This window comes from Silurus aristotelis (genome assembly GCF_946808225.1).
Source record: "Silurus aristotelis genome assembly, chromosome: 18".
NCBI classification, from domain to species: Eukaryota; Metazoa; Chordata; class Actinopteri; order Siluriformes; family Siluridae; genus Silurus; species Silurus aristotelis.
Genome location: NC_139591.1, coordinates 18,757,300 through 18,785,224, shown reverse-complemented (window position 1 = coordinate 18,785,224; position 27,925 = coordinate 18,757,300). Strand labels below are relative to the sequence as shown.

General features: G+C 38.7%; 1 protein-coding gene across 50 annotated transcripts in view; it reads right to left on the bottom strand.

Moving 5' to 3' along the window:
- Nucleotides 1–27,925, bottom strand: part of LOC310741048 (protocadherin gamma-C5-like) — a gene marked incomplete at its 5' end in the record, with an annotated part of 208,022 nt that overhangs the window by 5,842 nt on the left and 174,255 nt on the right. For 38 of the 50 annotated variants that reach the window (XM_083568426.1, XM_083568428.1, XM_083568450.1 and 35 more), the window contains one exon: nucleotides 942–1,000. In XM_083568426.1, the coding sequence (XP_083424552.1) occupies nucleotides 942–1,000 (59 nt within the window). Of the gene's footprint in view, nucleotides 1–941; nucleotides 1,001–4,319; nucleotides 7,225–11,753; nucleotides 14,463–20,683; nucleotides 23,493–27,925 lie in introns of those variants that run through there. The other 12 variants (XM_083568470.1, XM_083568438.1, XM_083568446.1 and 9 more) reach the window with 11 other exon arrangements.

Sequence of the window (27,925 nt, the reverse complement as noted above, 5' to 3'; positions counted from 1 at the left end):
GTAATAGTTACATCATGCAGTTTAGCATTATCTTGATGAAATATGCAAGGCTCTCCCTGAAAAGGTATTGGTTGAATATAGGCATATGTTGCTCTTATCCCTTCCAGCATTGATGCCGCCTTTTCAGGTGTGCAAGCTGGATGGTCCCTATCCTCTTTAGTCTGTAAAGTGTGGTGCCCATGGTTTACAAAAAAATATATATATAATTTCGATTCATCCGACCACATAACAGATTTCCACTTTAGCTCATTCATTTTAATTCATTTGAGCTTTGGCCAAAAGAAGAAAATAGCATTTCTGGGATATTTTTTTTTGCATAATGAGCTTTAACCTGCATTTGTAAATGGCGTTTTACAGACGGTTATTTGTGGAGGTGTTTATGATCCCATGCAGTGATTTCTAATACAGAATTCTACCTGTTTTTACACCTGAGGGCCACCTGAGTGCCAGAAGACCACAAGCATCCAGTGTAAATTCAGTCTTCACTATTTAATGTTGAGGAACATGAAATTCCACAATTTGTAGACAATGTTTTTGCAGATTGGTAATCCTCTGCCCGTCTTTACTTCTGAGAGACTATTCTTTTTAATATCCAATCATGTTAATAAACTGTTGCCAATTAATCTAAATAATGTAATTCAAATTGCTCCAGCTTTTTCTTTTTTGAAAACACTTGCTTTTCAAGCTTTTTTTTTAGTCCCAGTCCCAAAATTGTTGTGATGTGTTACAGCCATCAAATTCTAAATTACTTATTTTTTTTCCTTAAAATGGTACATTTGCTCAATTAAAACAATCGATGTTTTCTATGCTTTATTTTGAATAAGATGATCGTAATAATATGGGTTTATGAGACTTGCAATGGCATTCTGTTTTAATTTACATTTTACACCATTTTTTTTTTAAAACTGGGGTTGTACTAATAAAGCCACTAATTCACTTACCCACTAGGTCCAGGCCTCTGGTTAGGAGGTAAACGCCAGTCATTGTTCGGTGGCTTTTGCTGTGAAGAAAAAAAGAGAAACACTTGTGTTTATATCTTCTTTTAGAATACTTGCCCCCACTTTAAGGTATCTCTTCTGTGATATTATAAATGACAATAGAGTTAGTCTTGCTATCAGACCTGCAAGTAGAGTGGAGGACAGAAAATGGATAGAGATTATGCCTAGTGGGAGTTAGGCTTTTACAGAATACAGACTGAATGTGTGAATAATTGAAATATCCATCATGTCTCTGAAACACATGAGTGCACATACAATATAGGAACACACATAGTATCTTTCCAGAGAGTATTAGGTTTACTCAGTGCCTGTAAGAAATATGGCCAGGCAAACTGCATTGACTTCACATGGAGACTACATGTGTAGACTTCACATCAAGTAGTGTGATGTGGTTAATTTTATAATATTGTTTTGCAGATTTTAGTGAGATATTTGCTGTTTTCAATCTTAATACGTATATACTGAACTGAAGAGGACCATGTGGCATGTGTAATGTCTCACAAATCCCCAAACACACACGCACACACGCACACACACACACACAATTGCCCTAATGCCATGGCGTCCATCCAATTTTGCTTTTGTAGAAAAAACTGCACAATTTAAAAGATTTCTCTGGACATTCTCTGGACTTTTCTCTGGAGCAATGCAACATGCTGCCATTCTTGGCATACAACAAAGATATAGCCTAACCCTAACCATGCTCATCTAAATCCCACCAACAGACATGTCAACAAACAACAAACTTAGCTACAGACAAATAGAACATAAAGAAAAAGAAATACTGATAAAATGGAAAGAACATCAAGCTATGAAGCTTTGGAAAAGGGATTGTGTTCATTCTGTTTTCTGCTAAAAATCATAGATTTACAATGAACGCAGAAATAGCAAGAAATAAGGGGAATTATTGATACAACATCATAACCAGTTAATAACCAGTCAGTAAACGCATCATTTGCACAGCCAAATGTTCGCACAATAGGTATGTAGTTTCACCCATATTTATGTACAGTGTGTCTGTATATTTTGTAGACTTTTGTGTCATCTTCTACTTAACATTTTTTATATGTATATTTTGCATCTGTTTGTACAGTTTAGTAGATGTTAAAATTTTAAGTGGCCAATATATACACTATATGGACAAAAGTTGGACACTGCTTTTTCACAAATCACATTCCACTTTGAGTCCATATTTGCTGTTATAATAACCCAAAGTCATCTGAAAAGATACTGCACTATAATTTAGAGTGTGGTTGAGGAGATTTTGCTCATTCAGCCATAAGGGCTTTAGTAAAGTCACGTGAGGAGATCTGGGGTGCAATTCGTGTTTCAATTCAATGGTGTTCTTACAGGGATATTGTCATGCTGGACCAGGTATGGGTCTCTAGTTCAAGTGAATCTAAAATGTATGCTACCACATAAAAAGACAATTGGGTGCTTCCATTTTTGTGGTAAAAACCTTCACAAAAAAAAACAAATAGTTGGAAAAGACCATTTTTCTCCATATAGTATATTAGTGGATCTACCACCAGAGTTCCAGTATGCAGTTTTCCATGTGTTAAATATGCAAGTGACAAATAAAAGCCTTTACAGTGTGTCACGTAATAATAAGAAAATGACCAATTAAATCATTCAGAGAGATCAGACAAAGCATCTGTCATTTTCTCTGCCAAAGTGATATTAACAGCAAAAATGCTTCAAAGTGCTGGTTTTCCCTTGCTTGCAATTGTTTTCCATCCACTGACTAACACTAGATGCTGAATACGCTCTTATGTTCTTCCTGCCTGAGATTTCCAGCTACTCTCAGCTCTCCTGTATAGGTGCCGATGTGAAACAGTGCTGCATCTAGACCAGACAGACTGTAGAAAAGCCAGACATTGTGACTGCTGTCTCCATCCACACATTAGATCTGATTAATTCGGTGACCATGTTTAGCAAAGATAGGAGCAAACAAATACAGTGTGCCATCAGAAGGAAGTAAAGGGTAGTGAAGATTCGGAACATGGTCATTCTAATTAAGGACAAACACATACACTGTGACCTTAAAGGTCTGAGCCGGATGTGACACAATGTGCTTGATCCACACACGTGCTCTCGGTCCACTTTCTGTCTACTGACTAAAGCTCCATTTTTTGGATCTACGTCAAAACATTTAAAGTTAAGTTCCGAAACGATGCGCACCTCCCTGTGAACCATCTCCTGAACATCCATGCTCAAGTCCTTAGACATGTGTTCTATTATGGTACCTGGTCTCAACTCTTCAGCCATGGAATAAAGCAGTTCTGTAGCCTCGATATAAAAAAACAGATGTAGAGCTATCCAAATCCCGACATGCACTCTGTGCATCGCTCTGATATCCATTCCCACAGGAATTCTTTAACTTTATAAATACAGAATGAACTTCAAAGCATATGTAAACCTGGTACAAGCTGTGACTGGTAATAAAATTAATAAATCAAATAATCAGAATTATGCATTTAGCCTATTTGTTCTACATTATGAACAGAATTTTAGTGCTCTACAGATGCATCGTGGCCAAATTTCAGTTGTGATACAATACAAAGACCTCGACTTCTTATTGGTAGAAATACAGCGACAAAGAAGTGTATTACTAAAGAACATCTGTCAGCCCCCTCATCCTCATCCTCATCCTCATTCTCTCTCTCTCTTTCTCTCTCTCTCTCTCTCTCTCTCTCTTGCACTCTCCCACATAGACACACACGCCATAAGATCAGACACACGCCATAAGACCAGGCAAGACGTAGTTTGCATTCCTAGACTCTCGCGTTTCTCTTGTAAACATTTCCGATTCACTTGAATCTACACCTTATGTGATGCAAAACTGATGCACTCAATTTGTTCAAATGCTAACTCACTTTCCACAAACACATGATTTACCTTCGGACATGGTTATTTAAGAAATGAGAAGCTACTCACTGCATAAGTTAAGTAACTTGTTGCCAGCTGAAACATAATCACTGATGCAGTAATTATCCAATGGGAGGCTTTAACCTATTTGCTTAGTTAAATCCAGGTGGTGACTTTTTTTTTGGATGGGCAATGTATAATAAAATATAATAAAATATAATATAATATAATATAATATAATATAATATAATATAATATAATATAATCAACCCAATACTGATCAACAGAAATAGGTGAACACAAAGCTGTACTTATTGGACATTTTATGAATGCCTTAGTGGCAAAAATCATCTCTCTCTCTCTCTCTCTCTCTCTCTCTCTCTCTCTCTCTCTCTCTCTCTCGACACCCAATTTCATTTTTGCTATATAAAACCTGTGCATTTCCTTCCTCACCTGCTGACTCTCAAATGTCCACGTGCTGTCCGGTAATGAGGCATCGAGCACACTCAGAGTGTTTGTAAAGTCTGTGGTGCTGCTGGGTTTAACGAGGGTGAAATCACTGAATTCGGACATTGGAGACAGATAGGAGCCGAACGACTGACTCTGAGACATCATGTCTCCTCCCAGCACCTCCACATATTTAATGGGTCCATCAGTGTTGAGCTGGATCTGAAGGTTCCTGTTGGGATTTTTATATTCACAATCGCTCCGTCTGATACAGCAACTCGAGCTGCCTCTACTGCCTCGAGCACATTTGACCAACAAGACAAAAAATGTCAGCAAACACAACAACGAGACGGAGGCGAGAGCGATGATGAGATATAATGTGATTTTGCTGCTTTTCTTCTCAGGCTCTGTGATTGTGTTTCTAAAGTCTGAGATTGGTTCATGAAAGCCGTCCTCTATCTGTATATCCACAGTGAGTGTGGTGGACTGCTCATAGTCTCCATTGTCCTTTATCTCTATAATCAGTCTCTGAGAGGAGTCATCCTGCTCTGAAACAGAGCGCTTAGTCCTCACCTCTCCTGTATGTACAGTCACAGTGAACAGAGACGCGTCCGTGGCCTCCGCTAGCCGATAGGAAATCCAGGCGTTATGGCCCGAGTCAGCGTCCACTGCTGTGACTTTAGTAACGAGGTGTCCTGCTTTAGCGGAGCGGGGCATCCTCTGATGAGAGACGGAGCCCATGTGTGCAGAGGGGTAAATCACAGAGGGGGCATTGTCGTTCTGGTCCACAATGAAAATATTTACCGTGGCGTTGCTGCTCAGAGCGGGAGAGCCATGATCTTTCGCTTGGACCAGTATCTGAAACACTTTCATCTTCTCATAATCAAACGAGTGCATGCTAAAAATACTTCCGTTATCCGAGTTGATATAAAAATAAGACGACAGTGGCATGTGGAGGCCTTTGGTGTCAATTATAGAATAAGATATTTTTGCATTTTCTCCAATGTCATGGTCTGAAGCTGTGACAGAACAAACAATCGAGCCTGGGTGGTTGTTCTCTTTTAAATAGGCTTTGTACGAGTTCTCAGAGAAGTTTGGTGGATTGTCATTAACATCAAGGACTTGGACTGAAATGGTTTTCTGGCTGCTCAAAGAAGGAGAACCTGAATCGAACGCGTTAATTTCGACGTTATACTCCGGGAAACTTTCACGATCTAAAATTCCATTGGTCACCAAAGAATAATCGTTGGAGAAAGTCGATTTCAGTATAAAAGGAACCCCAGGTTGTGTGAGTAAAGTGACCTTACCGTTAACATCTGAGTCTAGGTCGCGCGCGCTTATTAACGCTACAACGGTGCCACTCGGCGCGTCCTCGCGAACTGGACTCGGTTTTGACGTGAGCACGATTTGGGGTGGGTTGTCATTCACGTCTAATACGTCTATATAAACATTGCAGTGGCCCTCCATTTCAGGGACGCCTTTATCTTTAGCGATGACTTCGATATTGTAAGTCGGAGTGCTTTCAAAATCCAGCTGCGCGTTTAAAATCATTTCGCCTGTTCCAGAATCAATGTGGAACAATGAGCGTACTGTGTCGGGTGTGTGCTCTCCGAAAGAATACTCTATTTCACCATTTGTGCCCTCGTCCAAATCTACAGCATCAACTTTTAACACTGACGCCCCCCGACTTGAATTTTCAGCAATACTTACTTTATATATTGCATTGCTAAAAACTGGATTGTTGTCGTTATTATCCAGAACAGTGATATTTATCTGAGATGTGCCTGATTTTACGGGATTTCCACCATCCAGTGCAGTGAGCATTAGCTGATGAAAAGCCTTCTTCTCACGGTCAAGGGATTTCTCCAAAACCAGCTCGGGAACTTTACGCCCATCTCCAAGATCCTTGACTTTCAGACTGAAGCATTCGTCTTTGCTCAGCGTGTACGATTTTAAAGAATTGCTCCCAACATCTGGATCTTGTGCACTCTCCAGAGGGAAGCGCATTCCAGGCACGGTGGACTCTGCGATTTTCAGCGCGCGCTCCGTTGACTGAAAACGAGGATAATTATCATTTATGTCCTGAATTTCGACATCTATTCGGTAAAGCTGGAGAGGATCCTCGATTATGACTTGAACTGGCAACAGACAATTTGCGTTTTGTCCACAAAGGCTTTCTCTATCGATCCGTTCATCAACCACTATCTCACCTTTCCCTAAATTCACACTGAAATACTGCTTACCTGATTCGGAGGCTATTTGCAATTTACGGTCGTAAAGCTCGGATATTTTCAAACCCAGATCTCTAGCGATATTTCCGACAACGGAGCCTACGTTTAATTCCTCTGGAATCGAATAGCGAGTCTGGCCTTGTGCGTTATTCCACAAAAGAAGAAAAAGGAACAACCAGAATAAAAGACATCTCCATCCTTCAAACCACGTCCTCTTTGTCATCTTGATAGAAAAAAAAAATCTAGACAATTCAGCAGATCGATAAAATATGTACAATCTCAGAAAAACTGAGCTTCACATCTCGATTCGGTTCCAAATCTTTATTGTAATCCATTTTCAGTTTTAAGAGCAGGAGCGCATTACGGTCTGTACAGGCTCCGTGCATCGTGCGATTCCCTGCGATGGGGGAGGGAGTGGATCTCTTTGTACAGTCCTGAAGATTATTGGTGCTCTGACGTCCAATAACAAAATGGCTGCTTCTTAAAGACACACACGCAGGCAACGCTCTGATTTTATTCGAGAGGAAATTCTGACCGTCGTCAATATTTTGTTCCATTTTGCAAAACACAATTGATCTGGTAAGTTGTTAATAAAATGGTGAGGGGTTACATTAGCTTTCAAGTGATTAACATATAACTTAAAAAAAAAAAAAAAAAAAAAAAAAACCACATTATTCCAATCTTGCTTTGTTTAATGCAGCATGCAATGTATAGAATAATCTCTCTCTCTCTCTCTCTCTCTCTCTCTCTCTCTCTCTCTCTCTCTCTCTCTCTTTAGAAAGAAAAGTTGCTGTTCACGTTTGTGGTGCTGAAAACAATACACACACACACACACACACACACACACACACACACACACACACACACACACACTCTCTCTCTCTCTCTCTCTCTCTCTCTCTCTCTCTCTCTCTCTCTCTCTCTCTCTCTCTCTCTCTCATTATAATAGTACATCTTGACTTGAATGATTCAGAGTACTAAGTAAACACAAATAAAATCATTTTATGAGAAACAGAAAACGAATTGCAGCAGAAGGTTTGCTTACATTAGAAAGAAAAGTTGCTGTTCACTTCAGTGGTGCTGAAAACAATATTCTCTCTCTCTCTCTCTCTCTCTTTCTTTTTTTTTTTTTTTTCTCTCACTCTCTCATTATAACATTATAATAGTACGCCTGGAATCATTGCAGAGTACTAAGTGAACACATAAAAGCTTTTTATTTATCTAACACAAAATCATTTTATGAGAAACAGCAAACGAATTGCAGCAGAAGGTTTGCTGACATTAGAAAGAAAAGTTGCTGTTCACTTCTCTGGTGCTGGAAACAATATTCTCTCTCTCTCTCTCTCTCTCTCTCTCTCTCTCTCTCTCTCTCTCTCTCTCTCATTATAATAGTACATCTTGAATGATTCAGAGCACTAAGTAAATTAATTTAACTACATATTTGATCAAGGTTGAGTTTTCATGAACGGCGACTTTTCAAATGTAAATTAAGTATTATATTTCTCCAGAAAACACATAAAAGGACTTTATGAGTAACAGCAGACGAAATGTTGCTGTTCAAATTTGTGGTGCTGAAAGCAATATATTCTCTCTCTCTCTCTCTCTCTCTCTCTCTCTCTCTCTCTCTCTCTCTCTCTCTCACATTCCTTCCCGCACACATCTTATTTAAGCGATGCATGATGTTCATGAAATCAAAGCATCTGTTTTTAAGCATCTTTTAAACATTTTAAAGAGTTGTTTTATCAGCCCTGTTGGTCTCTCAGACCACAGTTTGGTTTCCTGCAAAGCAGTTTTAAACCTATTAAACCAACAATTTTATACTGGCATTTTAAAACAGCTCTTTTACACAACATTTTAATGATTTAATTTTTTTTTTTATGTTTTTTTAAAATATGTTTAACTAGATAAGAAATACTACACATCCTTACAGCAGTGGTGGAACCAGGGCAAAGTACACACCAAACAATTATGTACACTGCAAATGTCACAAGGAATTTGGCTCTGTCAGTAAATCATTTAGAACTCGAAATCATGGAACTCCAATCCCTTTTACAACCAACAAGAGAACAGGACCATATTCAGACCCTTACACCTAAAAAGAAAAAAGTTACCAGACCTTCTAGGGTTAAAAAAACAAGGAACACCAATAAGATCACGCTTCCAGAATGCAGACCAAATGGATGCACCATCTATGTTTTTTTAAACCTTAAAAAAAAGAATGTCCCTAGTTTCGACACATTTTATCTGAACCCACTGAAATACGCAAGAGAGTGGTTAGTTTCTATAAAAAGCTTTACATCGGCAAGCTTAAAGTAGACCAGGTCACAGAGCAGGTCTTCCTAGGAGGACTGCCCAAAGTCCCTGAACACCTAGATGCAACACTCAGTGGAAAATGTGGAATGTTTTTAGCATTTTTACCAAATCTTTCTCAGTCTAAACTTTTATCCTGGGGGTAAAATATATACAGAGAATTAAAGGAGAGCGTCAGCTCTTAAACTTTTTTGTGGGCATGAGATGGGCATCTACATCAGTCGAAAAAATTTAAGTAAAACAAAAAGAGGCAGCCATGATGCAAAAATGGTGACAACAGCATTGATAAAGACTTTAACTTTTACAAGAAAACAGACAACTTAATGATGTTTAAGAAAATCTGGTGCAATAAAAATGCACTCTGCTCTGTTGTCAATGATGAACTGCATTTTGCACATTCCATGTCTTAAAAAACTTCATGTAAATTTTGTTTACACTGTATTTACCCAAAAAAAAAACCTTTTCAATCTATCTATTTATTTATTTAAGTGATGTATTAACTTAAATTAAATATTTTATCAGTCGCTGTTACAAGCCTTGAGCATTTGTAATAAAGGTTTTTTTTTTTAAATCTCTCTCTCTCTCTTTCTTGGTATGGCACATTATTACCCTTAAAGTAAGAGAAAGATACACACAATCTGTGTGTTTTTCTTACCTACTGACTCTTAAACATCCAAGTACAGTCCTGGTAATGACACATTGAACATGCTCAGAGTGTTTGTAAATCCTGTGATGTTGCTGGAGTGCCATAGTCTTTCTCTTAAACATTAATGCTCAACAAATTATTCTTTTCATAGTCAAATGACCTCTGTGTCTTTTTTAGATTTTATAACAAAAAACATGCTGGAATGTGATTAATCTATAGCTCCAGTATAGAATACGTTTTTATATTTGTCTATATACTGTACAAATAAAACATCTTTTTTTTTTGTTGTTAACATGAACACTACAGCGGCCTTGAGAAAATCTGTGGCTTTTATATCTACAACACTCGATCCAACTACTTGGCTAAAAGCAAACCAGGCCAACTCTCCCATTGATCCTGCTCTAAAATATCTGCTCCATGAACAATAAACTGGACTATATCCGACTCCAGCAGACTACACCAGATGAGTTTAGTGACTGACATAATAAAACGTATATACATTACAGTGTATAAATACAAAAGAAAAAGAAAAAGAGACCACCAGTAAGCAGTTACACTCTCAGACATATTGCACATAGGTAATACTGCACGGTTTTAAATTAGTGTTATTGTACATTTATTGCAAAAAGCCCTTATTGTCATTATTGCACAGTAACAGTGTATATTTTGGTGACTGGTTAACTGGGAGCAGCTCTGATTGTAAAGTCTAATAGCAGCAGGAAGAAAAGACCTTCTGAATCACTTCTTCAGACACTTAGAATGGAACAGTCTGTCACTGAAGGAGCTGTTCAGAGATGAAACTGTTTCATACAGGGGGTGAGAGTTGTAGACAGTAGAGATATTGCAGACAGGAAGGATACTGCAACCAATGATAACTTCACCAGCTGGGAGTACACACTATCAGTGACCAGCTAGGTCAGTAACTGCATCAAGGATGCCACTGTCTCCAAGAGCACATTCTCATGCTAATTCTTCATATCAGATTTCACTTACAGGGCAGGGGACAAGGCGTCTTTAAGCATGGATAATCACTCACATGCCCAGAGAATCCATAGCCACTTCAAGGACATCATCAACAAATGGTGCATGTGTGATGGTATCCATGCCATCACCTATACTTGAAAAGCCAAAGCTAATGCTAAGGCTCGCCCCCAGGACCATCCCTCGTCTTGGCTTGGCGTGTCTAGCAGGTTTTCTGTACACAGTGAAGCACCAGTTCAGAAACCTGAAAGAGCGCTGGATGTAAGTGACTTTATTCTAAGGCATGGAAAATGTGCTAGGCATTTGGGAGCACCACAGGCACAGGTTAGGTATATACTGAGTGCCAGGGTGCAAGACATAGTGGGTAATCTTAGATTTCTATGCAAGCATATGCTTGAAGAAGCTAATGTTATACACCTTCTACAGTCAACAGTTACTAAGAGTAACATTCTAGAGGTGTGTAAATTAGCAAAGGCTATATCCAACGAAGTAGTATGCTCTGACCTCATCTCAATTTGGTTTGTAGATTTAGTGCAACATATCACTAAACATATGTGTAGATCAACAAATACCTTAAATCAAGATAATCCTAGTTTTTATTTTATACTGTAGCAAAATGAACTGAGAAGCACCAAAGTAAAATGAACCATTAATAGTTAGCAGCCATGATTTCATTAAATCATAATAATAAAAAATAAAAAAACTAGCTTTAAATCAGTTTAATTTAGTTATTATTAAATTATCTTTAACTGCAACAAATAGGCACATTTGCTGCCTGGTTAATTCATCTGGCTCTTTAACAAACAATGCTATTGTTTAAATATTAGTTGGTTAAATTGTATCCTAGAGTAGGTAAAAGAAATTGCCAATATTATTAAGTGCCTCATCCGAAAGCGTGAAGCCATATTTGATCACTTATTCAAGGTTGGAAAATGGACAAAGTTGTAAATCAGTGGTAAAGTCGTTGGAATTGTAAACAGAAGGTCGCGAGGGCTAATTCCACCCAGCTGAACTGTGAAAATGTACCTGTGAAATGTTTCTTTCCAAAACTAGTGCCCATAGAAATTAGTATGCAAGGGAACCAGAAATATCCAAAAATTACAGTATTTGACAATTTGACAATTTGACAATACTTTTTGACAGTAATGTATGACAATTTAATGTATATGTAATATAAAATATGTATTTAATGCCGTAATGTATAGCCATGAATATGAAATCAAAGTGTCTGTAATTGTGGAATATAATATATTAAATAGCTCACACTCTCACCTGCTGACTCTCAAACGTCCACGTGCTGTCTGGTAATGAGGCATCGAGCACACTCAGAGTGTTTGTAAAGTCTGTGGTGCTGCTGGGTTTAACGAGGGTGAAATCACTGAATTCGGACATTGGAGACAGATAGGAGCCGAACGACTGACTCTGAGACATCATGTCTCCTCCCAGCACCTCCACATATTTAATGGGTCCATCAGTGTTGAGCTGGATCTGAAGGTTCCTGTTTGGGTTTTTATATTCACAATCGCTCCGTCTGATACAGCAACTCGAGCTGCCTCTACTGCCTCGAGCACATTTGACCAACAAGACAAAAAATGTCAGCAAACACAACAATGAAACGGAGGCGAGAGCGATGATGAGATATAATGTGATTTTGCTGCTTTTATTCTCAGGTTTTGTGTTTTTGTGTCTAAAGTCTGAGATTGGTTCCTGAAAGCTGTCCTCTATAAGTATATCCACAGTGACTGTGGTGGACTGTCCAGGGTCTCCGTTGTCCTTTATCTCTATAATCAGTCTCTGAGAGGAGTCATCCTGCTCTGAAACAGAGCGCTTAGTCCTCACCTCTCCTGTATGTACAGTCACAGTGAACAGAGACACGTCCGTGGCCTCCGCTAGCCGATAGGAAATCCAGGCGTTATGGCCCGAGTCAGCGTCCACTGCTGTGACTTTAGTAACGAGGTGTCCTGCTTTAGCGGAGCGGGGCATCCTCTGATGAGAGACGGAGCCCATGAGTGCAGAGGGGTAAATCACAGAGGGGGCGTTGTCGTTCTGGTCCACAATGAAAACATGAACCGTAGTATTGCTGCTCAGACTCGGAGATCCGTAATCTTTCGCTTGGACCAGTATCTGAAACACTTTCATCTTCTCATGATCAAACGAGTGCATGCTAAAAATACTTCCGTTATCTGAATTGATGTAGATATAAGATGACAGTGGCGAGTCCAGTACTCTGGAATCTAGAAGTGAATAAGATATTTTTGCATTTTCGCCCTGATCTAGATCGGAAGCCGACACAGAACACAATATTGATCCAGCAGCGCTGTTTTCTTTCACGTGGACAACGTATGACGATTGTGTAAAAACAGGTGCGTTATCGTTTACATCTACAACACTGACGGGTATTTCTTGCTTAGATGTGAGTTGTGGTGATCCTGAATCCGCAGCAACAATCTCAACATTATATGCAGAGTGCGATTCTCTGTCCAATTTCTGGTCTGTTATTAATGTGTAATGATTGGGTAAAGATGATTTTAAGGAAAATGGCGTTCCGGGTATTAATGTCAATGTAACCTTAGCATTATCACCGTTGTCTAAATCTTTGGCACTTATTAAAGCTACCACTGTGCCAGCAGGAGCATCTTCTTGAACAGGACTGGGTGAAGATATTAATATAATTTCTGGTGCGTTATCGTTCATATCTAATACATCTAAATGGACACTACACACACCTTCCATTGGGGGACTGCCTTTGTCTCTGGCTACGATATCAAAATCAAAGGACCTGTCGGTCTCGTAGTCTATATTAGTTTTCACTTTAACATCACCACTAACTCGATCAACAGAAAACAAATTGCTGATAATGTCTGGAGTGTGAGGACCAAACGAATAGTTTATTTCTTTATTTGCACCTTCATCCTGGTCTGTAGCTCTGACAGTAAACACTACTGCTCCTGGGGCCGTGTTTTCTGTGATTTGCTCGTCATATTGAGCTTTTTCAAAAACGGGAGCGTTATCATTTGAGTCAAGGACGCGAACGGATATTTTTGTTGTACCGGATCTTGAAGGTTTTCCGCCATCTAAAGCAGTGAGTGTGAGGCTGACTATTGACTGTTTTTCTCTGTCCAAAGATGTTTCTAATACGAGCTCTGGCACACGAGATCCATCTTTAGCGATTTTCACATCTAGTGCAAAATAATCGTTTTTGCTCAGTGCGTAAGTGCGCAGTGAGTTTGATCCTACATCAGGATCATGAGCTGATTCCAAACGCAATCTTGTACCAGGCGCGGTTGACTCCGCAATATTTAACGTGCTTTCTTTATTTTGAAAAACTGGAGAATTGTCATTAATGTCCTGAATTTCTATATCAAAGCGATACAACTGTAAAGGATTTTCTGCAATAGCTTCCAGAGTAAGAATACAAGTGGCTTTTTGACCGCATAAATTCTCCCTGTCAAATTTCTCCTTTACAACCAGCTCACCTTTTGCTTGATCCACACCAAAATACTGCTTACCAGACTCGAGAGCAATCCGTACATTCCGCTCAAATACGTCAGACAATTTTAAATCCAGATCTTTTGCGATGTTTCCAACAACGGTGCCCTCGATTTGCTCCTCTGGTATGGTGTAGCGAATTTGCGCCTCGGTTATATTCCACACAGCAACCGCATAGAACAGACCGGCAATCCACCATTTTCTCCACATTTTTATTCTCAAGGTCTCCATTCCCAATATTTGCACTTGCTCGCGTGATATATACGTTTTTGACTCATTGCATATATGTAATTAACAAGTATAATTTTTCTAATGATCAAATAGCCAGAGAAATCTGTGCAGGTCCCCAGCTCTTAGCTGAAGCTCGTCTGGTGAGAGTACTGACACAATAGAAAGGGGGAGGGAGTGGATCTCTTTGTACTGTAAAGCCTTTCTATTGGCTTTCAACACACCAATAGAACCATAGCTTGCACATTCTTCTTTTTAAAGGAACAGTGAGTGAATAAAAAAAAATTATTATTATTATAATTATATATATATATATATATATATATATATATATATATATATATATATATATATATATATATATATATATATATATATATTGTACCATGGCCATTTTGAGTGCAGAGAAAATCTTTTGGAAGATCACAATTTTTTATAATTGCAGTAATTTCACAGATAGTTGTCCACTCAAATGCAATAGTTTCAACCAAGAAGAAACAATTATTAATTGTTTAAAAAAATATATAAAAAAGACAAATATACATGCTTGTCGAAAGTAAATAGAGAATGAATGGCTACTGACCTCTGAGAATTCAGCACCGCTGTTAAAGACAGCGACAACTCTCTCTCTCTCTCTCTCTCTCTCTCTCTCTCTCTCTCTCTCTCTCTCACACACACACACACACACACACACACACACACACACACACACACACACACACACACACACACACACACACACACACACAGATTTCCTTTTTTTTAAATAAAAGTACAAAGTTGTACATTTGGTCATTTGGTATTATTATTATTGTTATTATTATTATTGTGATGGTGATGATAATGATGATGGTGATTATTATTATTGCTATTATTATTATTATTATTATTATTATTATTATTATTATTATTATTATTATTATATTTAAAGAAATAGTCTAAAGTTAAACACATGTGTAGCTTTAATCTTCACCCAAGCGATTTTTTGCCACTTTTATTTCTGAAAGCAAATAAAAATCTCACGTGAATAAATCTAGATGTACTGTAAGTTTTACAAAGATTCTGTTAAAATTTCGTAAAATAACATTTACATTTAGAAAGTTTCGATTTACCATGAATAAATGAATAATTGGTTTAAAAGGAAAACTCAGCAAAATGGTAAATTTAACTTAGAATGTCAAGGTATATTATGGACTTGGCCAGACATCTTGTGACAGCAATCAGCCCTCTATAAACTTTTATACTCAAATAATGAACTTTATAGCAAACACATTTTTAAAGAAAATTTAACACCATAGTAATTAACTGCCCACTTGTTTTTGTTCTTACTGTTGAATTACTTTCTTAATAAATCGAAAACCGATGGAACCCGAAGCATAGCCAGTCATTTTGGCCAACAGGTGGCACTACTCGCCTTGGATAGAAACGTGAAGAAATAACGGCGTTGCGACTGTGCCTGGACAAGTAGTGTCGTCCTTGATACATCCAATTTCATGCTACTACAGGTTAACTGCTGGCTTATTTATTAAACATCTTGTGTGCATAATGTTATGTCATAAATGTAAAATGTATGTTAAATAAAATTCTTTTTTTCGTGAGAGTAGCTTAAGAATGTAGGTATCTATGTGGTTTCTTTACATTTCTGTATGAGTGTTTCTACATGTTGACTGGTCGTAAAACTAAAAATGAAGTCTGTAGAAAAATAAGCCAAGAAAACAACCTTAACCAAATCGTATAAATATTCTGTTGGTGTTGATTATGTCGTTAATGCGAATCGTTTGAATCATTAACGGGCAGTAATTTTGCGCAGTTCACTTGTAAATATGAAGCACAGCTTTAACAAATCAGCATCCATTTCAACGTTAGAAACACAAATAATATATAAATAATCAAATCCATGCGTTCGTTCAGATGTCAATTTCAGAAATTACAGCTCACCTGCTGACTCTCAAACGTCCACGTGCTGTCTGGTAATGAGGCATCGAGCACACTCAGAGTGTTTGTAAAGTCTGTGGTGCTGCTGGGTTTAACGAGGGTGAAATCACTGAATTCGGACATTGGAGACAGATAGGAGCCGAACGACTGACTCTGAGACATCATGTCTCCTCCCAGCACCTCCACATATTTAATGGGTCCATCAGTGTTGAGCTGGATCTGAAGGTTCCTATTTGGGTTTTTATATTCACAATCGCTCCGTCTGATACAGCAACTCGAGCTGCCTCTACTGCCTCGAGCACATTTGACCAACAAGACAAAAAATGTCAGCAAACACAACAACGAGACGGAGGCGAGAGCGATGATGAGATATAATGTGATTTTGCTGCTTTTATTCTCAGGCTTTGTGTTTTTGTGTCTAAAGTCTGAGATTGGTTCATGAAAACCGTCCTCTATAAGTATATCCACAGTGACTGTGGTGGACTGTCCAGGGTCTCCGTTGTCCTTTATCTCTATAATCAGTCTCTGAGAGGAGTCATCCTGCTCTGAAACAGAGCGCTTAGTCCTCACCTCTCCTGTATGTACAGTCACAGTGAACAGAGACGCGTCCGTGGCCTCCGCTAGCCGATAGGAAATCCAGGCGTTATGGCCCGAGTCAGCGTCCACTGCTGTGACTTTAGTAACGAGGTGTCCTGCTTTAGCGGAGCGGGGCATCCTCTGATGAGAGACGGAGCCCATGAGTGCAGAGGGGTAAATCACAGAGGGGGCGTTGTCGTTCTGGTCCACAATGAAAACATGAACCGTAGTATTGCTGCTCAGAGCCGGAGATCCGTGATCTTTCGCTTGGACCAGTATCTGAAACACTTTCATCTTCTCATGATCAAACGAGTGCATGCTAAAAATACTTCCGTTATCTGAATTGATGTAGATATAGGATGACAGTGGCGAGTCCAGTACTCTGGAGTCTAGAAGTAAATAAGATATTTTTGCATTTTCGCCCTGATCTAGATCGGAAGCCGACACAGAACACAATATTGATCCAGCAGCGCTGTTTTCTTTCACGTGGACAACGTATGACGATTGTGTAAAAACAGGTGCGTTATCGTTTACATCTACAACACTGACGGGTATTTCTTGCTTAGATGTGAGTTGTGGTGATCCTGAATCCGCAGCAACAATCTCAACATTATATGCAGAGTGCGATTCTCTGTCCAATTTCTGGTCTGTTATTAATGTGTAATGATTGGGTAAAGATGATTTTAAGGAAAATGGCGTTCCGGGTATTAATGTCAATGTAACCTTAGCATTATCACCGTTGTCTAAATCTTTGGCACTTATTAAAGCTACCACTGTGCCAGCAGGAGCATCTTCTTGAACAGGACTGGGTGAAGATTTTAATATGATCTCTGGTGCGTTATCGTTCATATCTAATACATCTAAATGGACACTACACACACCTTCCATTGGGGGACTGCCTTTGTCTCTGGCTACGATATCAAAATCAAAGGACCTGTCGGTCTCGTAGTCTATATTAGTTTTCACTTTAACATCACCACTAACTCGATCAACAGAAAACAAATTGCTGATAATGTCTGGAGTGTGAGGACCAAACGAATAGTTTATTTCTTTATTTGCACCTTCATCCTGGTCTGTAGCTCTGACAGTAAACACTACTGCTCCTGGGGCCGTGTTTTCTGTGATTTGCTCGTCATATTGAGCTTTTTCAAAAACGGGAGCGTTATCATTTGAGTCAAGGACGCGAACGGATATTTTTGTTGTACCGGATCTTGAAGGTTTTCCGCCATCTAAAGCAGTGAGTGTGAGGCTGACTATTGACTGTTTTTCTCTGTCCAAAGATGTTTCTAATACGAGCTCTGGCACACGAGATCCATCTTTAGCGATTTTCACATCTAGTGCAAAATAATCGTTTTTGCTCAGTGCGTAAGTGCGCAGTGAGTTTGATCCTACATCAGGATCATGAGCTGATTCCAATCGAAATCTTGTACCAGGCGCGGTTGACTCTCCAATATTTAACGCGCTTTCCTTATTTTGAAAACCTGGAGAATTGTCATTAATGTCCTGAATTTCTATTTCAAAGCGATACAACTGTAAAGGATTTTCTGCAATAGCTTCCAGAGTAAGAATACAAGTGGCTTTTTGACCGCATAAATTCTCCCTGTCAATTTTCTCCTTTATAACCAGCTCGCCCTTTGTTGGATCCACAACGAAATACTGCTTACCAGACTCGAGATCAATGCGAACATTCCGCTCAAATACGTCAGACAATTTTAAATCCAGATCTTTTGCGATGTTTCCAACAACAGTGCCCTCGATTTGCTCCTCTGGTATGGTGTAGCGAATCTGCGCCCCGGTTATATTCCACACAGCAAACGCATAGAACAGACCGGCAATCCACCATTTTCTCCGCATTTTTATCTTCAAGGTCTCCATACCCAATATTTACACTTGAACGCGTGATACATACGTTTGTAACTCATTGTATATAAAGGGTTAAAAAAAGTATAATGTTTCTATTGATCATATGGCCGGAGAAATCTGTGCAGGTCCCCAGCGCTTAGCTGAAGCTCGTCTGGTGAGAGTACTGACACAATAGAAAGGGGGAGGGAGTGGATCTCTTTGTACTGTAAAGCCTTTCTATTGGCTTTCAACACACCAATAGAACCATAGCTTAGACATTCTACTTTTTAAAGGAACAGTGAGTGAAAAAAAAAGTATTGTACCCTGCCTTTATGAAATGCATAGAAAATCTTTAGGAATGTTGCAATTTTGCAGAATAGTAGTAATTATAAAGATGGCAGTGTGCACGGGAGCCAAAAATATTACCCAAGCTAAAACAACCATAAAGTGTTTTAAAAAAGATAATTTAAAATTAAGAGTACAAAGGAAATGACTGATTTCTGAGCTCTGAGACTTCAGCACCACTTTTAAAGACAGCGACAACTCTCTCTCAACCCTCTCTCTCTCTAGGTTTCTGTGTTGCTGTTTTTTTGTGTCTGTCTGTCTTTCTTTCTCTCTTGCACACACACACACACACACACACACACACACACACACACACACACACACACACACACACACACACACACAAGCATAGCATTCCACATTTGGTCCCAGGTTGCTTTTATATTTCCCTCCACTCCTCTAGGAAGATGTTCCACTACATTTTGGAGTGTGCTTGTGGGCATTTGTGTTTATCAGCCACAAGGGTCTAAATAAACTCAAATGGTGATGTAGGTGAGGAGGCATGTGGTGCAGTCAGTGTTCCACTTCACCCCAGGGGTGTTCAGTAGGGTGGAGAACAGAGCTCTATAGCAGGCAACACAAGATTTTCTTCTCCAAACAATGTAAGCCATATCTTCATGGAGCTCACAGTGCACAGGGGCATTGCCATGCTGGAGCAGGTTTGGGTTTTCATGTTCTAGTGAATGCAACATTTTAGTATACCACAAAGACATCCTATACAATTGTGTGCCTCCAGCTTTGTGCCAAATATGGCAGGAAAGGTCAAGTGTCCCAATACTTTTGTCTACATATTGTAAATGTATTTGTATTAATTTACAGGTACTAGAGGTTGTACGTAATGCATGAGTTCCAAAACCAAAATTCATTCATTCATAACAACTGTTAAAAACAAAAGTGCCAAACTGTGTGGTTTTGGAATGGTATAAATTGAAGTGGGACATGTGACTTGTTTTTAAAGTACATCATTAAATGTATAATTATGTAAAGTAAATTATTTATTATTATTATTATTATTATTATTATTATTATTATTATTATTATTATTATTATACATTTTATATTCAAATATCCATACTAAAGGTACAAAATGTCTAAATGTTTTAATGGTGGCACTCAAACGACAGTAAAATTAAAACAGATTTTTTTGCCACTTTTATTTCTGAAGGCAAATGAAAACATCACATGAACGAATCTGGATGTACAATGCATTAAAACAGTATTGGTTTAAAAGGAAACGGTTAAATTGCACCGATAATGTCAGCCAGCCACATAGTGACACCTTTTAGCCTCTAACCTCTATAAACCTCTAAACTCAAATAATAAACGTTTTCGCATTTTTAACACGTGTTATAGCACCATATAAATTAACTGGTACAGTATAAATATAATATTTACGTTGGATACTGACAATCTATGTTAAGAATGTAGCTTTAGAATGTAGCGATCTAGCTAGCTTCTTAACATGTCTGTATGGGTGTCTGATTGGTCGTAAACATGTATGATGCAGTCTATAAAGTAACTACCTAATTCATTGTTTAAAAAAATATATATTTTTATTGGTGTTGATTATGTCGCCAATTTCCATCTGGCATTATTGCAATTATCTGAACAATAAAGTTCAGTATTGTTCTTTTAAAGTGGGCAGTCCGTTTGCCCAGTTTCCTTGTAAATATGAAGCACATTTCTAATAAATTGGCATCCTTTCCCACGTGAGGAAACAAGCAAAATATGTAAATAATTATATGAACGCCTTCGTTCAGATGTCAATTTGAAAAATTACAGCTCACCTGCTGACTCTCAAACGTCCACGTGCTGTCCGGTAATGAGGCATCGAGCACACTCAGAGTGTTTGTAAAGTCTGTGGTGCTGCTGGGTTTAACGAGGGTGAAATCACTGAATTCGGACATTGGAGACAGATAGGAGCCGAACGACTGACTCTGAGACATCATGTCTCCTCCCAGCACCTCCACATATTTAATGGGTCCATCAGTGTTGAGCTGGATCTGAAGGTTCCTGTTTGGGTTTTTATATTCACAATCGCTCCGTCTGATACAGCAACTCGAGCTGCCTCTACTGCCTCGAGCACATTTGACCAACAAGACAAAAAATGTCAGCAAACACAACAACGAGACGGAGGCGAGAGCGATGATGAGATATAATGTGATTTTGCTGCTTTTCTTCTCAGGCTCTGTTATTTTGTGTCTAAAGTCTGACACTGGTTCATGAAAACCGTCCTCTATCAGTATATCCACAGTGACTGTGGTGGACTGTCCAGGGTCTCCGTTGTCCTTTATCTCTATAATCAGTCTCTGAGAGGAGTCATCCTGCTCTGAAACAGAGCGCTTAGTCCTCACCTCTCCTGTATGTACAGTCACAGTGAACAGAGACGCGTCCGTGGCCTCCGCTAGCCGATAGGAAATCCAGGCGTTATGGCCCGAGTCAGCGTCCACTGCTGTGACTTTAGTAACGAGGTGTCCTGCTTTAGCGGAGCGGGGCATCCTCTGATGAGAGACGGAGCCCATGAGTGCAGAGGGGTAAATCACAGAGGGGGCGTTGTCGTTTTGGTCCACAATGAAAATATTAACCGTGGCGTTGCTGCTCAGAGCGGGAGAGCCATGATCTTTCGCTTGGACCAGTATCTGAAACACTTTTATCTTCTCATAATCAAACGAGTGCATGCTAAAAATACTTCCGTTATCCGAGGTAATATAGATATACGACGAGACAGGAAGATCTTGACTTTTAGAACCGACAAGTGAATAGGTTATCTTAGCATTTTCTCCCGTGTCTAAATCCGAGGCATATACAGTCGATATAATTGATCCTGGTGTTATGTTTTCATTAATATAAACCGAGTACACGGGCATAAAAAACACAGGCGCGTTGTCGTTGGCGTCTAGTATAATCACTCTGACCATTTTGTCTGTTGACAAAGGAGGAGATCCAGAGTCGGATGCTTTGAGTTCAATATTATATTCTGGAAACTTTTCTCGGTCCAGTTTTGCATCTGTGACAAGCGCATAATGATTAGAAAACGTGGGTTTTAATTTAAAAGGGTGATTTTTGGACGTGGTTAAAGTCACGTTTCCATTAACACCCGAATCCAAATCATTCACATTGATCAGAGCGACCATTGTGCCAAAAGACGCGTCCTCTCTCACAGGTTTAGGTGAGGAGGCGATGTTGATTTCTGGAGCGTTATCATTAACATCCACGACCGCCACCTGAACTCTACAATGTCCTTCCATGAGTGGAGTTCCTTTGTCTCGCGCTCGTATATCAAATTCGTATGACGTGCTACTTTCATAATCCAGATTCTTTAACAATGATAATTCACCTGTCTCCGAGTTGATTGAAAACATATTTTCAATAGGTTCTGGTGTGTGTGCTCCAAATGAGTACTCGATTTCACTGTTCACACCTTCATCCGAATCGTTCGCTTTTACCGTTAAAATCAGAGCACCTGGGTCGCAGTTCTCCATTACTTTAATCTCATATACATCTTGATTGAATGCAGGGGCGTTATCATTGTTATCAAGTATCCTTACTGTAATCTCGGCAGTCCCTGATCTAACCGGATTCCCCCCATCGATTGCGGTCAGGATAAGATGGTGAAGCGCCTGCTTTTCTCTGTCAAACGCTTTCTGTAAAACAAGTTCAGGAATTTTTGTTCCATCCTTGTTATTTTTAACGTTAAGCACAAAGTGCTCGTTTTTATTAAGATCATATGTCCGTACCGAGTTTGACCCAACATCCGGGTCCTGAGCTGGCTCTAACCGAAATTTAGCTCCTGTCGGTGTGGATTCTGGCACGTCTACGGTGTTAGTATCTACTTGAAAACGCGGAGAGTTGTCATTTATATCCTGTATTTCGATCTCCACGCGGTAAAACTGAAGTGGATCCTCGATTATGATTTGCAGCGGTAGCACGCAGTTGCTGTTTTGTCCGCATAGACTGTCTCGGTCTATTCCATCCTTCACAATCAAATGTCCGTTTCCTGATTCCAATCTGAAATACTGCTTACCGGGCTCAGACGCTATCCTCAGTTTTCTCTCGGAAATCTCCGGTGCAGAAAATCCTAGATCCTTTGCTATATTCCCAATAACGTAACCTTCCTTTTGCTCTTCTGCGATGGTATAGCGGAGCTGCGCGTCTGTTTCATTCCACCAAACGACCACACAGAGCAGCCAGAGCGCCTGGAAAAATGGAACCTCTCTTCCCTTTTGAGTCTTCATTTCCAAAAATGACTGACCCTCGAGTTTTTCAGTTTACTTGGAATCATTTTATTTTAAACTAAGCACAAGAGTAAAATAAGGGTTTTTTTTGTTTGTTTTTCAGCATCGATACGGTTAGCAGATAGCTTCGTACATGCCAGTACGTTTACCAGTGCGTATAAGGTTTAGGCATTGTGCTCAAAAGAGCTCCGAGGGGAGGGAGTGGATCTCTTTGTGCGCTTTAGCTTCCTATTGGTGGACAGCGCTCCAGTAATAGAGCGCCAGTGAATTTTGCTATGACTTAAAGAAACAGCAGCCAGAAGGAATAATGTCCTCAAAACTCAAACGCTTTTTCATAGGATGGTGCATGATTTTTATTTACTTTAACTTATACTAGTAGAATATTTATGTATGGGTGCACATAACCATTAATAATGATGGAAAGAAATATGTAAACCTGCTACCTTAAAATCTAAATAAGGTCAACATTCAAACAATAGGGGTTTCCATGCTAATTATATTTGCTACATGACTGCATATTGAATGTAAGCAAACCTATGAAAAATTTTCTTATCATGTCAGAAGACATCAAATTTCACATTACAATCCTACAAATGGGCAACATTACTGTGGCCCTGTAACCAGAAAGTAGATTGTGCATTCGGAGTGAGCGAGAACTGACCCATGATAGATTCAAGAAATTCAGAGTATTTTTTAATTTCTCAATAAGATAATGAATAAGAAATGAACAAAAATCGAAGCTCACCTGCTGACTCTCAAACGTCCACGTGCTGTCTGGTAATGAGGCATCGAGCACACTCAAAGTGTTTGTAAAGTCTGTGGTGCTGCTGGGTTTAACGAGGGTGAAATCACTGAATTCGGACATTGGAGACAGATAGGAGCCGAACGACTGACTCTGAGACATCATGTCTCCTCCCAGCACCTCCACATATTTAATGGGTCCATCAGTGTTGAGCTGGATCTGAAGGTTCCTATTTGGGTTTTTATATTCACAATCGCTCCTTCTGATACAGCAACTCGAGCTGCCTCTACTGCCTCGAGCACATTTGACCAACAAGACAAAAAATGTCAGCAAACACAACAATGATACAGAGGACAGAGCGATGATGAGATACAATGTGATTTTGCTGCTTTTCTTTTCAGGCTCTGTTTTTTTGTGTTTAAAATCTGACATTGGTTCATGAAAGCCGTCCTCTATTAGTATATCCACAGTGACTGTGGTGGACTGGCCAGGGTCTCCGTTGTCCTTTATCTCTATAATCAGTCTCTGAGAGGAGTCATCCTGCTCTGAAACAGAGCGCTTAGTCCTCACCTCTCCTGTATGTACAGTGACAGTGAACAGAGACGCGTCCGTGGCCTCCGCTAGCCGATAGGAAATCCAGGCGTTATGGCCCGAGTCAGCGTCCACTGCTGTGACTTTAGTAACGAGGTGTCCTGCTTTAGCGGAGCGGGGCATCCTCTGATGAGAGACGGAGCCCATGAGTGCAGAGGGGTAAATCACAGAGGGGGCGTTGTCGTTTTGGTCCACAATGAAAACATGAACCATAGTATTGCTGCTCAGAGCCGGAGATCCGTGATCTTTCGCTTGGACTTGGATCTGAAACACTTTCATCTTCTCATAGTCCAACGAGTGCATGCTAAAAATACTTCCGTTATCCGAGTTTATGTAAATGTACGATGAGACAGCAACATCTTGAACTTTAGAGTCCAAAATGGAATACGAGATTTTGCCATTTTGTTCGAGATCCGGGTCATGTGCCGATACAGAACAAAGAATTGACCCGTGGACAGAATTCTCTCTTGTGTAAACTGTATACGATTTTTGAGAAAAAACCGGAGGATTGTCGTTAACGTCAGAGATACTAATTTTGACCATTTTCACTGCATGCTGAGCTGGAAAGCCAAAATCAACTGCATTTAATTTAATTTCGTACTCTGGATATTTCTCTCGATCTAGTGGACCGTTAGTAACCAGTGTGTAACGATTAGATAGTGAACGGTTCAGTCGAAATGGTGAGCTGGATGCCACAGTGAGGTTTACTTTTCCATTTTCACCAGAATCTGCATCTTTAGTGCTAATTAGTGCAATGACCGTGTTATTTGGGGAATTTTCAGGCAATGGACTAGAGAGAGACGTAATGACTATTTCTGGAGCGTTGTCATTAATGTCATTGATCATTATTTTTACACTACAGTGCCCTTCCATCTGTGGGATTCCTTTGTCTTTAGCCATTATATCGAATTTATATAAATTGGCCTGCTCAAAATCGAGTTTTCCTTTAACACTTATCACACCTGTAGTCGGATTAACATCAAAAACAGTCTTCAGGGCGTCAGAGGTTTTGTCTGCAAAAACGTACTCGATTTCACCGTTTGCTCCCTCGTCTAAATCTACAGCACTAACCTTGATTATTTCATTTCCAATAAGCTCATTTTCAGGTACGTTTGCTTCATAAAACGATTTCCCAAACTGGGGCGCGTTGTCGTTATTATCCACCACTATAACGTCCACTTCACAAGTGCCAGATCTCACCGTTTTTCCGCCATCTAACGCCGTCAGTATGAGTCTGTGAGTAGCCTGCTTTTCGCGATCAAGAGGTTTATCCAATATCAACTCCGGGATTTTTATGCCATCTTGAGTTTTTACATTTAGCACAAAATATTTATTGCTTCCCAAAGTGTAAGACTGCAGAGTATTTGACCCGACGTCAGGATCGTCCGCGCTGTCAAGGAGAAATTTTGCACCAGGGTTGATAGATTCAGGAATATTTATAACACGCTGATTAGATTGAAAACTCGGCGTGTTGTCATTAATGTCTTGTATTTCAATTTCAACACGGTGTAACTGCAGAGGATTTTCTACGACTGCTTCCAGAGGCAATAAACACGGAACAGTGTGTCCACAAAGGCTCTCTCTATCTATTCTTTCATTCACAATTAGCTCTCCGCTTTCCCCAGAAACCCTAAAATACTGCTTACCCGATTCCGAGGCAATTCGCAATTTACGATATGCAACCTCAGATAAATCCAAACCAAGATCTTTAGCGATATATCCGACCACGGATCCTTCTTTTAGCTCCTCGGGAATTACATAGCGGACATGCGCCTCTATTATATTCCAAATAAGGATGAAATAACAGCAGTATATTGTCGTCCTAAAAAACATCATTTCCATTGTGCCACGAAAAGAAAAACGATTATCCAGTACGTTCTAACTTTGCATAGCGTTTAAAGTCAAAACAAAACCACAAGTAGTATTTTAAGTACATGTTCCACTGTTAAAGAAATAGCCCTTGCGCAGGCTTTCCGTTTTCCTGAGCACCGTGCACAGTATGGTAACACACATAGTAGGGAGGGAATAGATCTCTTTGTGCAGCTGCGCACCTCATTGGTGCCGCCGCCAAAACCAATCAGATCCCGTGTGTCTTTCTGTATGAACACCAAAGATCTGAGACTCAAATGGACGTTTAGCTAAATCGATAAAAAGAATGACTTTTTACTATATATATATATATATATATATATATATATATATATATATATATATATATATATATATATATAAAATTAAAACACTGTTTGTATGTATATATTATAAATTATATATTAGCTAAACGTCTATTTGAGTCTCAGATCTTTCATGGTAATTTTATTTTTAAATAAATAAATATATATATATATATATATATATATATATATATATATATATATATATATATATATATATATATATATATATATATATATATATGTATATTATATATTAGAATATAATAATTATTATTATTGTTATATATCCCATTCATATTTAAAAATGTAACATTCAATTATATTTAAATTAATAATCAATTTCATATATATATATATATATATATATATATATATATATATATATATATATATATATATATATATATATAAAATATTATTTATATTTATATATAATTTTTGTGTGTAGATTTAAGAGAGCTTGGGCATCCGAACAAGGTTATACATAGAAACAAATTAATAATAGAAAAAAACAAAAAAAGAAATTATGGACGATTGTATCATATAACGGATAGAATAATTAAACTACACAAGATCGAGTGTGATTTCTAACAGTCATTCTGTCTATCCGAGCTAATCTTCTTAGCAACAAAGGAAGCAACCATGAGACAAAAAATGTAGGGGGGAAACAGCCGCCATGCTGCATTTCAGCACCACAAAGCTGGACAGCGCCACCCAGACGACCAACTCGAGAATGTTTTTATGAGTGCATTGGGTGTGTTTACTCTTTCAAACAGCTTCGTCTAAAGTATTTAAAATAATTCCAGCAAAAAAAAAAATACACGCTACCATGGAATCAAGGCTTAAAACAAATATTTACCAAAATATTATTTAGTTGCAAATATTTAATTGATGTTTTTCTTTCTTTCTTTCTTTCTTTCTTTCTTTCTTTCTTTCTTTCTTTCTTTCTTTCTTTCATTGACAATTGCAATATTTTCTCTACTTTTTCTAACGATCCACATGTGAGTCATGTTTTAAACTTCGGTGTTTACTAGTAATAAAATAGACCACAAAGACGGTCTCAATCTTTGACGGCAACAAAAACTACTTGAATTCTAAATACAACAAAACATAACACATACACCTTTCTGTACACTGCCAGGCAAATATTTAACACCTGATTGCTATATTGTAGTATTAACTACTAAGCAGAACTGAAACACTGCATATATATATATATATATATATATATATATATATATATATATATATATATATATATATATATATATTTTATAAAAATAA